This window comes from Jaculus jaculus, chromosome 4 (genome assembly GCF_020740685.1).
Source record: "Jaculus jaculus isolate mJacJac1 chromosome 4, mJacJac1.mat.Y.cur, whole genome shotgun sequence".
In the NCBI taxonomy this organism is placed as follows: domain Eukaryota; kingdom Metazoa; phylum Chordata; class Mammalia; order Rodentia; family Dipodidae; genus Jaculus; species Jaculus jaculus.
Window position 1 is genome coordinate 40975819 of NC_059105.1, and position 14815 is coordinate 40990633.

At 40.0% G+C, this 14815-nt stretch overlaps 1 protein-coding gene across 5 annotated transcripts in view; it reads left to right on the top strand.

Moving 5' to 3' along the window:
* Satb2 (SATB homeobox 2) overlaps window positions 1-14815 on the top strand; it is a 206846-nt gene that overhangs the window by 82114 nt on the left and 109917 nt on the right. For all 5 annotated transcript variants that reach the window (XM_004653597.2, XM_045148526.1, XM_004653598.2 and 2 more), the window contains 2 exons: window positions 9782-9908; window positions 11889-12012. In XM_004653597.2, coding sequence (XP_004653654.1) covers window positions 9782-9908; window positions 11889-12012 — 251 coding nt within the window. The remainder of the gene's footprint in view (window positions 1-9781; window positions 9909-11888; window positions 12013-14815) is intronic.

Here is a 14815-nt window from a genome sequence, read left to right on the forward strand (position 1 = left end):
CCTTTGCTAGAACACAGGAAAATAAATTTGAAGGGCTATGTTTTATCCCTGTGCCTTTCTTTGATTATTGGAGAGAGTGTACGGGTAGTGCTGGAGGGAAATCTCTTTATACAGATGTATTTCTGATATAGTAAAGAGGGAAGGAAGAAGGGAGGAAGAGAGATTGTGTTACCTGCTAAAATTAGCCCTTTATTTTGAAAATCTTTCAGAAAATAATTAAACTTTGAGTAATAATGGAAAATATATACCAGTTGAAATAGTTTTTAAATGGTGGCAGAAGCTTAGAACTGACTCAAGTAATCCTCACAACACGTTTCTCTCACATTTGTCCTATTCTTCCTGTAATAGTGTTAATGACACTCTTATGAAATAAATAACTAAATGTCAACCATACTTTCTTCATATTCTGACCAATATTTTGGCTGTTTTTCAGAAGAATCAGAATTTTTAAAATTAAATAATGGCTTATAAAATTCCAACTTCAGAAAGTTTTATTTAATTTGTGGGATAATTTTGTTTTTTTCCTTCTCTCCCCCTTTCTCTTTTTGCAATAGAGTCTTTATTAATTTAGTCTAGTTACTTAGTGCTTATATTAAATAACCTAATAAAAGTCAGAGTTGTAACATAACATTTCCCAAATGTGAAGCAGCATCTATTACATGAGACAAAACCTTTACACTGCACAATGTAAAACCCATATATAAAAGGCACCCAAAGCACTATTTGTATATATGGATAGCTAGCTCAAAAAAGATCAAAATAGCTATATATATCGTCACATGGTTTACTTAGAAGCTTCTTTAATTTTTAAAATACCAATAACCTTCCTTATAATTTCCTTAGAAAGATGTAGATAATGCTTTAAAACTAAGATAGTGAGTGTCCTTAAAGAGTGAGATTATTTTGCTCTTGTGTTTGTCAGTAATACTTGAATTGTAAGCAGAGCAGATATCTGTGCGGCTGGGAGATAGTGTACTGTGTGTATATTGTCTGTGTGGATACTGTGTAACTTTTAAATAGATTTATGGAATAATGGAGCCTCAACATTTATTTTGAATTGTTGAATTATTTATTTTTGTCTGGTGTTTTCTTTTATATTGTTATAAATACAGGATTAAGTGTATTGTAGGCTCCCAGACAAGTATGCTATGAGGTTTCATTAATTTGTGTAAATTATAAGATCACTTGAATAATGTAAAATGACTGAAGGATGTTATTTCATTTCCATTTACTTTTATTCTAATGCATGATAGATAAGATATATAGTCTGTAAAGTCAAAGTTGATGGTGTTGAAGAGTTTGTTTACTTCAGTAAGTCTTGAGGTTCTGATAAGCTGTGTATGAAGAAGCAAAACGTGTGTATTTCAAACACCATTTTTTATTTTGCCTTCCTTTCTCTTTCTTCACTGAAAAGTCATTCCCACCACAGGTTTAGCAATATAACTACAATTTATGCCATTTTTTCTGCTCCAGTTTGATGATATACCACAGTCAGTCCACAGGTTAGAAACACAGGCTGAGTTATTATGCACTGCTGGGGTAGTGATTTCCTGTGAACTGATTTATGCATTAATAATTCTGTGTTCTTATTATATAGGAGAGACAGTTTTTAATTTCTTTAATAAAGCATAGCCTAACAACAGAAAATTATCTGCTATAGCATAGGGACACAGCCACTCTGAGGAGGATAAACAGATGCAATCAATGTCATGAGTTCTCCTATTTTTACAAAGGCCTCATCAGCAGTTGGTGTATTGTGGAAATAATACTGAGAACCAGAAGCCCCAAGGCTTAGTTATTCTGAGACTGGGGTTTTATTGACACTGTTTTGCTGAGATATTTCCCAGCCATTGGATATTAAAGCTAATGTCAATTTTTTTTCCCAGGCTGAGGTTTCACTTTGCTTTTAAAATTAATGTCAGTATGCACCTAGAATAAAAGAGAATTAGCTACTGAGTTGAATTATAAGACGTCTTGCTTGGTTACAGGTGGATTTCAGGGCTTTAATCTGCATTATACATACTATATCCCTATTTACCAGCATCTCTCTCCATGGTACTGTGAACTGTATGAAGCAAGCTCAAGTACCTTACAGGTACATGATTTTTTTCTCATGCTTGGGATAAAGTAGTTATCATTGTTTTATTTTAGGTGTAGTTTTACTTAGTTTTGTGTTTTGCAATTATACTCATCTCTACGTCATTTACAAACTCCAGAATATCAGGAACAGGATACATTGGCTTGTCATTGCAGAAAAGTAACATACAAAGACATTTAAGTAAAAATTGTTGAATGAATGATTAGCATGTAATACAAGTAATTCTAGTGCTCTTATTGCTTATGTTATTGCTATATTTTATTTTTCCTCTATGTGATTGAGTTCTTAAAGCTTGAATTTCATACTATTCATCTGTAATATGTAGTTTCACACAACTCTCTTGTTTTTACATACTTAACGTGAATTTTGCATTGATGTTGAAGAATATTTGGTTTTTATTTTCCTGAGATTAAAAATTGATAAAAATACTGAAAACATGTGAACACAGACAACTATTGACATTTGTTTTTGTGAAATGTCAACTCTTTGAATCTGGCAGAATATTGTATTGAGAGAGTAAAAACTGGTTTCCATTATTGTATCTTTTTAATTTTAGGCAAAAATTGCTTCCATTCCCAACTTAATTTTATGTCACTAATGGGAAATTTACCTACAATTGCATTTTGTTATTTGGTCTGAATGCATTACACAAGACTGGATTGGCACTCTGTATTTTAAAATGAACAGATTTGTCTGGATATAAACAGTTTTATTTATATTGTGTTCAATTCAATCATGTTAACATTTGTATGAATTTCAACTCCAAAATAAAGGCCCATAATTTGTGACTCAAAGACCTTGAAACTGCATCTGTAATAGTCTTTAACACCAGGCATTTGGTAAATGTTTGCAGATGATAAATTTCTTGGAAATAATAAAGATGATTTGGGAAACACTGTTTATGTCTGAAACCATTCCCTCCCCCTCCCCCCCCCCAGCCCAGAGAACTAAGTGTAGCTGGCTGTTCTGTGTTTTGGGTTTAATCACCTGTTTAGTTATTGGTTTCATTTGTTCCTTTATGTAAGATTAAATGTCAATGCCCCGGTTGATGTGTGACCATGGATGAGGCATAACCATGCATGCTTTCTGGAGACCTGTCCTGTAGTTGGGAATTGGCATGTGGACGCATGCTTCAGGCAGTAGCAGCAGAGTTGGATAGAAAGGATATTGATCTAGTAATCCAATAACTTATAAAATCAAGCCCAGTTTCTAGTCCTGGCTGTCACCCGCTGATGTTTTTGAAAAGCTACTCTTGCTTGCTCTTCAGCTCACTTCCGAGTAGAATACTGACTCCATTCCATCTTCATGAGGATGAACTAACAAGTCTAAAAAGTACCTGACACTGGGCATGGTGGCACTGCCTGGGACCTTGGCACTCTGGAAGACTGAGGCAGGAGGGTCAGGAGTTCATTGCCAGCCTGCTGTACATAGTAAACCCTGCCTCAAAAAAAGAGACCAACAAACAAGCCAATGAAAAATCATAACAAGTAGAAAGCACTCATTAAGCTAGAAAGTCATGTAAAAGGATACTATAACAAAGCAAATTCTTATGCAACACGCCAGCCAAGGAAGAACACTTATCACACAGCTACTGAGAGAAAGGTTACTTCTGATAGATTGACTAGATTTGGAATTAGTCCCAAGATGGAACCCAAAGGATGTATAAGATTTCTTGCATGACTACTGGGCATCAGTACTTCAGATAGAATGAGTGTGTGGCATATGTTCTAAGCAGACATAGAAATTTCCATGTATCTACTGTATGTCTAGCTTGTATGTGTGTGTGGAAAAACAACCCTTCAGTGAAGAGAAAAAACATTATTAGATTTTTCTCTTTTCTGGTTAAGGTCAGAAAATTTAGAGTGTGCCATTAGAAATATTCTTTGTATACTCAGTTATGCCACACCTAATGAGATTTCTCTCAATCTGTGAGTTGGATGTTATCTCCAATGGGGCCAATGGCAATTCTTTCCCCCTCTCTCTCTTTCTTCCCTTCCTTCCTTCCTTCCTTCCCTCCTTCCCTCTCTCCCTCCCTCCTTCCTTCCTTCCTTCCTTCCTTCCTTCCTTCCTTCCTTCCTTCCTTCCTTCCTTCCTTCCTTCCTTCCTTCTTTCTTTCTCTCTTTTTTGTCTTCTTTACATTGCAACTTTGGGTGGAGTTTACATCCCCTTAAAGGCCAAGAAGAGGCTGTCAGGGCTGTAACTAAACATACCTCCCTGCATTCCCTTTGCCCTGTTTTATCCCTAAAGTGCTTTCTCTTTTCATCTAGCAGCATCCCAGGCACATTCACCTCCTGCAGCTTTCTTTAAGTGTATTATGCCGACACTCAGACACTTGCAAAGATGGGTCACCCTGATTTTTACTGAGCATTTATTATATGCCAACCCCTATGCTCAACTCTCATAGGAAGCCTCCTTTTAACACTGAAGGGCTGGCATTGTACACACACACACACACAAACACACAAACACACACATACAAGACACACAGAGACATGCCCAAGAACTATACTGATCTTACAAGAATACTGTACATATTAAATGTAAAGACCTCAACACAAGAATTTAGTCCTCAGAAAAAACCGAAAAGAAGTTTGGTATAATTTTCAAATGACCTTGAATGCCTGCATAAGGAGTGTGTGTGTGTGTGTGTGTGTGTGTGTGTGTGTGTGTGTGTGTATGTGGACATACATGCTTGTGGGTAAGCATGCATGCATGTGGGTAAGCATGCATGCATGTGTGTATGCATGCATGCATGTGGAAACCAGAGGTAGACATCAGGTTTAGTCCTTCATGGCTCTATACCATATTTATTTATTGTATAGTACATGTGGTATTGTGTGTCTGTAGTGCATGCATATGTGTGTGCGCAGATAAACATCCAGTGTGTACATGTGTGGAGGCCAGAGGAGAAGCTGTCTTCCTCTATCACTCATCTGTATATTTTCTTTTTTTTTTTAAATTTATTTATTTATTTGGGAGCGACAGACACAGAGAGAAAGACAGATAGAGGGAGAGAGAGAATGGGCGCGCCAGGGCTTCCAGCCTCTGCAAACGAACTCCAGATGCGTGCGCCCCCTTGTGCATCTGGCTAACGTGGGACCTGGGGAACCGAGCCTCGAACTGGGGTCCTTAGGCTTCACAGGCAAGTGCTTAACCACTAAGCCATCTCTCCAGCCCTCATCTGTATATTTTCTTGACACAAAGTATCTCTCTGAATGTGGAGCTTTAGTTTTCACCAGCCCCAGTGATTCTCACTCAAGACATTACAGATGTGCATGGCCATGCCCAGCTGTTTATATGTACACATATACATATACACATACAAGCCAGACATACAAACTTAGATGTTCTCAGGTCCTCTTAGGCCTCTCAAGCACTCAGCCGCTGAGCCATTTCCTCAGCTTCTCTCTACCATATTTCTCTCATTGAACCCAGAGCTTACTGATCCACCTAGATTAGCTAGCCAATAAATGGTAAGACTCTTCCTTGTCTCTGTCTCCCCAGTGCTGGGATTAAAGATGTGCACCACCAGGCCCAACGTTTAGGATCAGTGCATACCACCTGGCAGATGAGAAGGTTGACGCATAAAGAAATTCAGTCACTTGCTAGAGTCACCAGCTTAGAATGTGCAGGAAGCCGGGGATCAGATCAGAGGCAGTTTTCCTGGGAAGCCTGTGATCTCATTCATAGCTACTGTGGGATACTGTCTCCCAGTTTGATTTCTTTAATTAACATTTGACTACTATTCTAAGTAATATTTTGTCTATATTTTTTTAAGTCAAGGAAGGAGGCTGTTTCAGAGAATGTATTCCAAAGAGGATCAGACAGATTCCCTGCTTGGAGAAAAAGCACATTAGAGAACTATTTCTCCCTTTCCCTGGTCTGGAGGCAAGTGGCCTCTAAACAGAGCTCTCTCAGCAGATTTCTACCTGTAGACCCTAGTAGATACCTGAACATGGACTGTGGCATCGATGACGGGGCGGGTTAGTCGCTGTAGTTCAGGGAAGCAAAAGCATGCACTGCCTCCCTTGACTGAGAAAACAGCACACATCAACAGCTCTCTTTCAAGATGTAAAATGAACCCGGAGCAGCTGCTCTGTGTGGAGGTATTAAGTGTTGTGAAACACCTGTGTGTATCTAATTCCAGCCCAAACAAGTCTCCTTATGGCTCATCTTGGTGGGGAGGGAATTTACCTCAATGGCAATGAAAGTGATTTGTTCATCATATTCTGTTAAGATTTTTCCCCCTCCACTTAAAAAAATTAAATTATTCAATATGAGGTATAGGAGGTGGATTAGAGGGTAAGAGTGCTTACTGTGCAAACATGAGGACCTGAGTTTGATCCCTATCACCAATGTAAAGAAAAAGAAAAGCTAGGCATTATATTGCATACTGTAATACTAACACTGAGGTGGACACAGACAGGTGGATTTCTGGGGCTCTGTGGCCAGCCAGGCTTACTGAAAAATGGTGAGCTCCAATCAAGTGAGAGACATGTCTCCAGGAACAATGCGGAAGACCGATAGAGTAGGTTGCCTGATGTCTTCCTCTAGCCTCCACACAATGCGGGCACGGGGCATGCACATCTGCATAAGCAAGTGTACACCACCCCCTCAAACACATATGCTACCAAGCTACTACTACACACACACAGCAAAAAAAGTGTAATTTATTTTTTATTTATTGGGTATTTTGTTTTGTGCAACTGAGTTTTAGTATATAACCCAACCTGGCCCTAGATTCTTCTTCTTTTCTTATTAGCTATGTACATAGTGTGTATACAGTCATGTTGATGCCATCGTTAGCCTCCTCCCTGTCCTCCCCCCTTCACAGGGACCCTCCTCGTTGGGGAATATGGGTCGTGCATTGTGGGGTTAGCCATCAGTTATGGGTCAGAGGCAATATCTCTGTGCATAATGACCCAACGCGTGGCTCTAACATTCTTTCCGCCCTCTCTTCCGCAAATTTCTCTGAGCTTTCTTGGGTTCATTTTAGGTCTACTTCAGTGATGAAGTCTTGGGAGCCTGTGTCTCTGGATATTTGGTCTGGTAGGAATTGAGTGTTCTCTAAGTCTATCTCCTTCATCCTTGTGCTGGTACCAGGCTCACTAAGAAAGCACTCTTGCTTATTTCTGCAGTTACCTTTAGTTTCAGCTGGGGCCCTGTTGAGGTGTGATGGGCTGGTTCTCTCCTTAGGATCTGCGTCCATCTGAAAAAGGGAAGCAAATTCTCCAATGGAGAGTGAAGTCAGCACCAGATAAATGGGATAACCATTGTTATTTTAGAGAGAATTCAATAGGTGTAGGCCCTCTTTTAGCCCACGATTGGTGGAAGCTTGATAATGGAGAGTGGACTTACTTTTTGGATATGGTTCTGACTTGTTTCTTGCTCTTCCTCTACTTCAGTATAGGCCTGTGCCACCATGCCCAGCCAGTTTGTTTTGTTTCTTGAGACAAGGTCTCACTATGTGGCCATGCTAGCCATTAAACTGCTGTCATCCTATTTCAGTCTCCCATGTAGTTACGATTCCATACATGTGCCACCTAACAAGATAATCCCTGTCTATCCCTTCCCTGTTAGTTCCCTCTCCTGTTCCTACATTTTCTATCCCTATAGAAATGAACCCAGAGCAGCTGCTCTGTCTTGTCTACTCTTTGAGTTGGTACAAAGGAAACCACCCAGCTATCGATATTCCTTGGTGGCTGGCTGCATTGTGCAATGCCCTTCAATAATTTCATACTACTGACTCAGGAATGAATGTCTTCTAGAGTTGCACAGTTTATTTTCTTCAAATTACCTTCACATTCATAGTAACTAAAATGGCCTCGCAGAAGCTTCTACTTGTCTGCCACATATACAATTGCCAACTTTAGTTTTCCTCTTCTTTGTCTTATAATAATTAAAAATATGATGCCTTTAGGATATGATCAGTTTACATTCAACTTATAAGTTATTGTGATAATGATTTGTGGAAGGAAGTTAAAATTGGGCCATGGCTTTCTTAAAAAGGTGTAATGTTAGACATATGACATTGTGCGCCTTTAGCACTGAAAATGCCAGCAGTAGTACAAAAAGTGAAGAAGGGGGTCCACCCTCCCCAGAGTGGCTGTCCGGCTGGCCCTGGATGCTCATTTCATGAGGACTACATGCAGCATGCTGTGCACTTTTCATTGTCATGAGGGAGAATGTTAGGAAAACTATCCCCACAAGAAAACAGCTTTTCTTGGCATGTGAAATGAGAGTTGAGGAGCCAGAACTGGAGACATACGGTACGATGAATGAGAGCTGTGTTACTTGCTTGGATCTGAGTCCAGGCACTATTTATATTGCAGCATATTCAGTGGCAGATTGTTCAGTCTTAATACTGAAACAGTGCATCATTTTAATATTTTTGTTCTGTTTATCCCCTGTTTTCAAGCATTATGTCAGGCATTGCGCATTCATTTATTTTATCTTGGACAGGACGTGCCCTGACCAGAAAGTCAATTTCCTCTTGTTGAATTTTTACACTCTAGTCATAAAGCATCATTTTGTGAAGCTTTTAAAAGTACTTTTGAGCATACAGGTGTTCTTTCTGTCTCTTTTCAGTGATAAAAATATATTCTTTTAAAAAAGAACAATGCAGTTAGGTTTACCTGTATTGTCAAAAGTAAAAATAAAACTGCTGTTTTTCTTTTATTTTTAAAACATAACTGTTTTATATATGTGACAATTTCTGACATCCTGGGGACCATTGGATTTTTTACAGCATAGAAATAAAATTTTTGTTACCCTGTGTCATTTGTGAAAATGAGTTTCTTTATTTGTCTTCATCAATTTTCTGCATGCCCGTGTGCCAGACAAGATGGGCCTGTCTGATGAATAAGTTAGCATTTCACCATATGCTGCTAAAGCCATCCCAGGACTCTTCCTGGGACAGGGTAATCCTGAAATTGCTACTCTTTGTGGTCCAAGCTTGACCAGGAATTTTGCCCTTTTGCCATCCTTATGCATGTTTACCATGCTGTAGCAGGAAACCCACAGGGAAAAGGTACTATTGTCATTCTAAAAAGGACTGAGGTACAAAAACAGAGGAAGGTGTTGGTATCTTTGCTATTTCTGATCTGGGGTCAGTGGCAGTGCAACAGCCTCTGGTGGAGAAAGGCAGTCCCCTGTGCTGGGTGAGACTGGGGCTGAACTCTGCTGGAGCAGCTCCCGCTGCCCTTTGCATCCTGGGAGTCACACCTCACTCATGATGACTGCATGCTCGGCCCACACACAGCAGTTTTATTTCAGTCCCAAATCGAATCTTGTATTTACTTAAAGCTTGCTTTCTTTGCTTTTTCTTTCTTTTGTCTATGAAGTCAGTAGTCCTGCATATTTAGCATCAGTCTTAAGTTAGACTGTGAAATGACTTTGAGGGAAGGAAGTGTCCGCCTGGTTTTCTAAGTAATTTAAGAAACAGGAAAACATAAAAGAACCAATTGTCCATGATTAAACTCATCCTTTTCATTTCTTATCTTCCTGTCTAGTCAACCAACTCAGTTGTCAACCTGAAAAGAATGGCTTATTGCGCTGGGTTGTAAAATATTGGAGTGGGCCTTCAATGTTGACTATTGAATGACCGTCTTAACATTGAACAAACAATGGGAAGGTTTAATAAATAGCAGATATGTGTTTATTATGTTTTTCTTCCCTGTGCAGGAATAATCAAACTGGGGCGGTGGAACCCGCTCCCACTCAGCTATGTGACAGATGCACCTGATGCGACAGTGGCTGACATGCTACAAGATGTCTATCATGTTGTGACGTTGAAAATCCAATTACAAAGGTGGGTGTTTCTGAACATCTGCATTTCCTTCCTCTCAGGGCTGCTCAGTGGATCATAGATTCACTGTAGAGATCAGCATATCCTGTCTCCATTAATTTCTAGACATTGGATGAAATGAAAGGAAGGAGGAGACAGAGGAGTGAATGAGGAGTGATTCTCCAGGCATCTTTATAGTCCACATTCCAACTGTTTTATGTTTTGTTTTCAGAAGCAGTGAAATGGTAACCCAGAAGCAACTTGATAAATCATTAAAAATCTACAGGGAACTTGAAGGGAACTTTCCACAGCCCCTCATTCAGGGGTGGCTGGGGATCTTAGCACATCACTTTTGAAGCTTTGAACCTTTTGTTATCTTCTGCTTTGTGTTATAAGAGGTACATTAGGGTCTCCAGCAGGTTCATAAGAATATACTGACTCTGGAGATAATGTTTTCTTCACTTTCTGGTGAATGCTTGATAAATACACCCTGTTGCCTGCATGGGTACCAGGGATGGTTCCTTCCTTCTCCCTAGAATTGAGAAGTTCTTTGTAGTTTTTCATTGAAAACAGTCTGCTAGTTGTCATTTAAGTAATATTGTCCTTAGGCATAAGGGTGTATTTGTTACTTTACTGGTATTGTGAATAAATACCTGACTTAAGAAGTTTGAGGAAGGAAAGCATTTATTTTGGCTTATATTTTGTATTTTTTAAATTTATTTACTTGAGAGAGACAGAGAGAGAGAGGAGAGAAGAGACAGACAGACAGACAGACAGAGAAAGAGAGGGAGAGAGAGAGAGAGAGGCAGATAGAGTGAGAGATTGGATGCACCAGGGCCTCCGGCCACTGTAAATGAACTCTAAACACATGTGCCACCTTGTGCATCTGGCTTACATGGGTCCTGGGTAATCGAACCTGGGTCCTTTGACTTTGCAGGCAAGCACCTTAACTGCTATGCCATCTCTCCAGCCTCTATTTTGGCTTTTAGCTTTGAGGGAAGGCTCATGGTGGGAAAGGCAGGTGGCAGGAACATGAAGCAGAGCTGGTCACATTGCAGTCAGAGACAGGAAGCAAAAAATGAGCAGGAAGCAGGGCTGTCTATAAAATCTGCCCCTAGTGACCCATATCCTCTAGCAAGGTTCTAAAGGTTCTCAAACCTTCTGACGCTCAGGATGAGGTATCCAAACACATGGGCCTGTGGCAGACACTTTTATATGCAAACCAGAACAAAGGTTGTTTTTGAAATTTTCTTACTTGAGAGAAAATTTTTTAAATTTTATTTATTTATTTGCAAGCAGAGAGAGAGAGAGAGAGAAGAGATAATAGATAGATAGGGAGAGAATGGGTGTGCCAGGGCCTCCAGCTGCTGCAAACAAATGCCAGACACACGTGTTGCTTTGTGCAGTAGGCTTTACATGGGCACTGGGGAGTTTGAACTCAGATACTTGGGTTTTTAACTGCTAAACCATCTTTCTAGCCCAGACTTTTTACTTTCATGGATACCTAACATCTCCTTATTTAGGAATACTTTTAGATCTCTCTTTAAAAAGTTATTTATTTATTTATTTATTTATTTATTTATTTATTTTTTGCTGGGAAAGTAGCATCTCTGAATTTTTATGTGACAGTGAAGGGATCTTGACGGGCACTTGTTTACACCCAAACTTGTGATGCCCAGTGATTGAATTTTGTTAAGAACATTTATAATCCTTTTGCCTTGCCATTTTCTTTTTTTGCCTTGTCATTTGCATCTGACTTTTAAAAGCAGCACTTTTTCATATGCAGGCTGATGTGAGAACTAACCTAAGGAGACCTGCTGGGCCCTGGCAGATTGCCGGCAGGCAGGCTGCTCCTCTTTCTTCACTCAGGATCTTCTGTGGGCGCTGCCCCTCCCTAGCCCTCCTCATAGGCACAGGACCCAGGAGTGACCCTGCCCTCGCATCCTCTACAGCCAGGAAGTGGGTCGAGGTTCATGTGATGTTCTTTCTTGCCGTGTTTTGCAGTTGTTCAAAGTTGGAAGACTTGCCTGCGGAGCAGTGGAACCACGCCACAGTCCGCAATGCCTTAAAGGAGCTGCTCAAAGAGATGAACCAGAGCACATTAGCCAAAGAATGCCCTCTCTCCCAGGTCAGTGTCTGCTGGCGGGGGGTCTGGGAAGCAGAGCGCCCCTGGAAGACTCTCTCCTGGATTTTACTTACGCAGTCACACTGCGTTGGCGTGGGAAGAATGTGGAGATTATGGTGGTTTGGGTTTTAGAGTAGAAGTTGCTATTTCAGTAAGAGTTCTTAATAGAGCTTTGATAGAATGGGAGTGCATGAAGACATCTTACACTGCTAGCGACTTCTCAGTTTTGTAGATCAGAAAATCAGGGCATGTCAAGTCACCTAAACTTCATGCCTAAGCTTACACAACTGGGATAAGTGACAGGTTGAGGTTCTCCTGCAGACTTCCACTTCCCAAGCTGACACTTCCCATGGTCACTCATTGTTTAGTGGAATGGGTCAGCCATGCTAAATTCATCTTTTCATGACGAGCCCGCGCTCATTGTAGAGATTTGTTTTTTGTATGTGTCTGTGGCTCACAACACAAAAATGCATCCTTGGAAAAAAATGACAGTCCACTTTTAGTTGAACTGACTGTACAACCAGAAGAAGACATGAAAAAAAGAGACTGAGGGGATCAAAGGAAGCAACCTGAGACACGCCATATTCCATGTTTTCCCACTTGAGCTTGGCACTTGTATAAAAGGAAGGACTCAGCAGATAGTGTGTATTTTCTTGGACCTCCTAGTGGCCTATAATTCGAAAGAGGAACCTTGGAGGCAGTAGAAAAGAATGTAGAAGTCCATAAAAAGGCAACAATTGTAGCCTGTATATTTAAGGGGGGAAGTCATGATTTAGCCATTCTGTCTGGCCAGATGCTGGCAAGTATAGGTTGTCTTTGAGTGCCTGTGTATTTATTTCTGATTTTACCTTTCAAAATGTGTTTAAATGATGATAGTTTCTTCCTGGTCCCCCAAAGTCTCCAAGAGTCATCAAATCCAGCCACATAGGCTGTCCCCACCAAAGCAGCCTGATCTCCCATCCCTTAGGGACAGGTCTCCCTTGTTCAGTGGTCTTTCACTTTTCTGGTTTTAAAACATTGTGAAAATGCCTTCAGTATTCTCCTATAGTCCATGCATGTTCTTTAGGACTTTATGTAAGCTGAATGTTTTTGTGGTAAAATTTATGTAAGAAGGTCATATGTTAACCCTTCTCAAGTCTGCAGTTAAATAACATTAATTGCATCCACAGTGTTATGTAACCATCTTATATTTATAATTTTTTCTACTACCCCAAACATTTCTTGTAACCTTTAAGTAATAAGTCTCTGTTCTTTTACTGCCATTAACTACCAGTAACTTCTCTTTTCTGTCTCTCTGCATTTGCTTACTATATACCTCACATAAGTAGAATCATAAACTGTTTATCAATTTATGCTGGCTTACTTCACTTAGCATATAGATTTGATTTTAAATAAGCCCTGTCCCACACCTCTAGCTGAGGCTGTTTTGCCAAATATTTGAGGAAAGAAATAACCAAAGTTATTGAAGTTGATGATACTCTACATTTTCACTGTGATGGTGATATTGCATTTAGATAGTCTGCATGTAGAAATGGACTATAGGATAATTACTGCTGTCATTTTAAGCATGCCTTGCCCATTTGGGGATCATTAAAGCCCTAACTTATGTGTATACTATGCCAAAATAACTGAGCAATGAAGTCAAACAGCCAGTTGGGTCAGTAGAAAAATATAAAGTGACTATGTACCTGTCTGTAGTCAAGTGCTGATCAACTGCTTGGACCAGTTGTGGGTTAACTGGTTGCCAACTGTCCATTTCATTTAATTTTAAATTCATGTACATAGTGGGAATGTAGCTTGTCTTGTGTTAAGCAGCTGTCACATGTCCATTTTAGTTATTTTCATTTGAGGTTGTTTTATTTTGTGGCACAGCCACATGAAGTTGTGTTGAAAAAGGCTCACAAATCACGCTTGAAAGTAATTCCTAACTAAGGCTTCTCAGTAACCACGAGAAATGAGTGGATGATGAGGGGAGCTTGACAGCATCTTAGGGGGAACGTTTTCTAATGTTGCCTTTTCAAAATGCTGCCACAAAGCCTGGAGGAAGTGTGTCTTTCAGTCAGAGTGGTGAAAGTTTTCAATTCTGATACTGTAGCTCAGGAATGGGCTAGACAAGGATGGTAGTAAGCTGCCACGTGACATTAGGCAAATTGTTTATGAAAAAGTAATTCCTCCATGACACACTTTCCTCTTTTATTGTACTTAATTGAAGTGTCATTATAACATCATGTTTACTATGTTATTTAGAATATCACAAATCAGCTTGAAAAGGTTGAACAAGAGCAAAGAATGCACATGTCACTCACCACTTACACTGTCGTCCCTTCATGGAGTGCACAGTCAGGCCAGGAGACATTGCCCTCTTCCTCTACAGAGTATGCTCAGACAGCACCTAACCATTCACTCTGTGTTTGCAAAGTTACTTTGCATAGAAGATGTATTATGTATCTGCAGCTTAGCTAGTCTTAACATCACATTGATACTCAAAGAAATAAATCCCCCATGCCAATAGGAATGTGGCAAATGTTATTCACTTACTTTCTCTTTTTTAAAAAATTTTTTTTGGTTTATTTTTATTTATTTATTTGAGAGTGACAGACAGAGAGAGAAAGAGGCATATAGAAAGAGAGAGAATGGGTGCTCCAGGGTCTCCAGCCACTGCAAATAAACTCCAGATGCATGCGCCCCCTTGTGCATCTGGCTAATGTGGGTCCTGGGGAATCAGGCCTCGAACTGGGGTCCTTAGGCTTCCCAGGCAAGTGCTTAACTGCTAAGCCATCTCTCCAGCCCTTACTTTCTCTTTTAT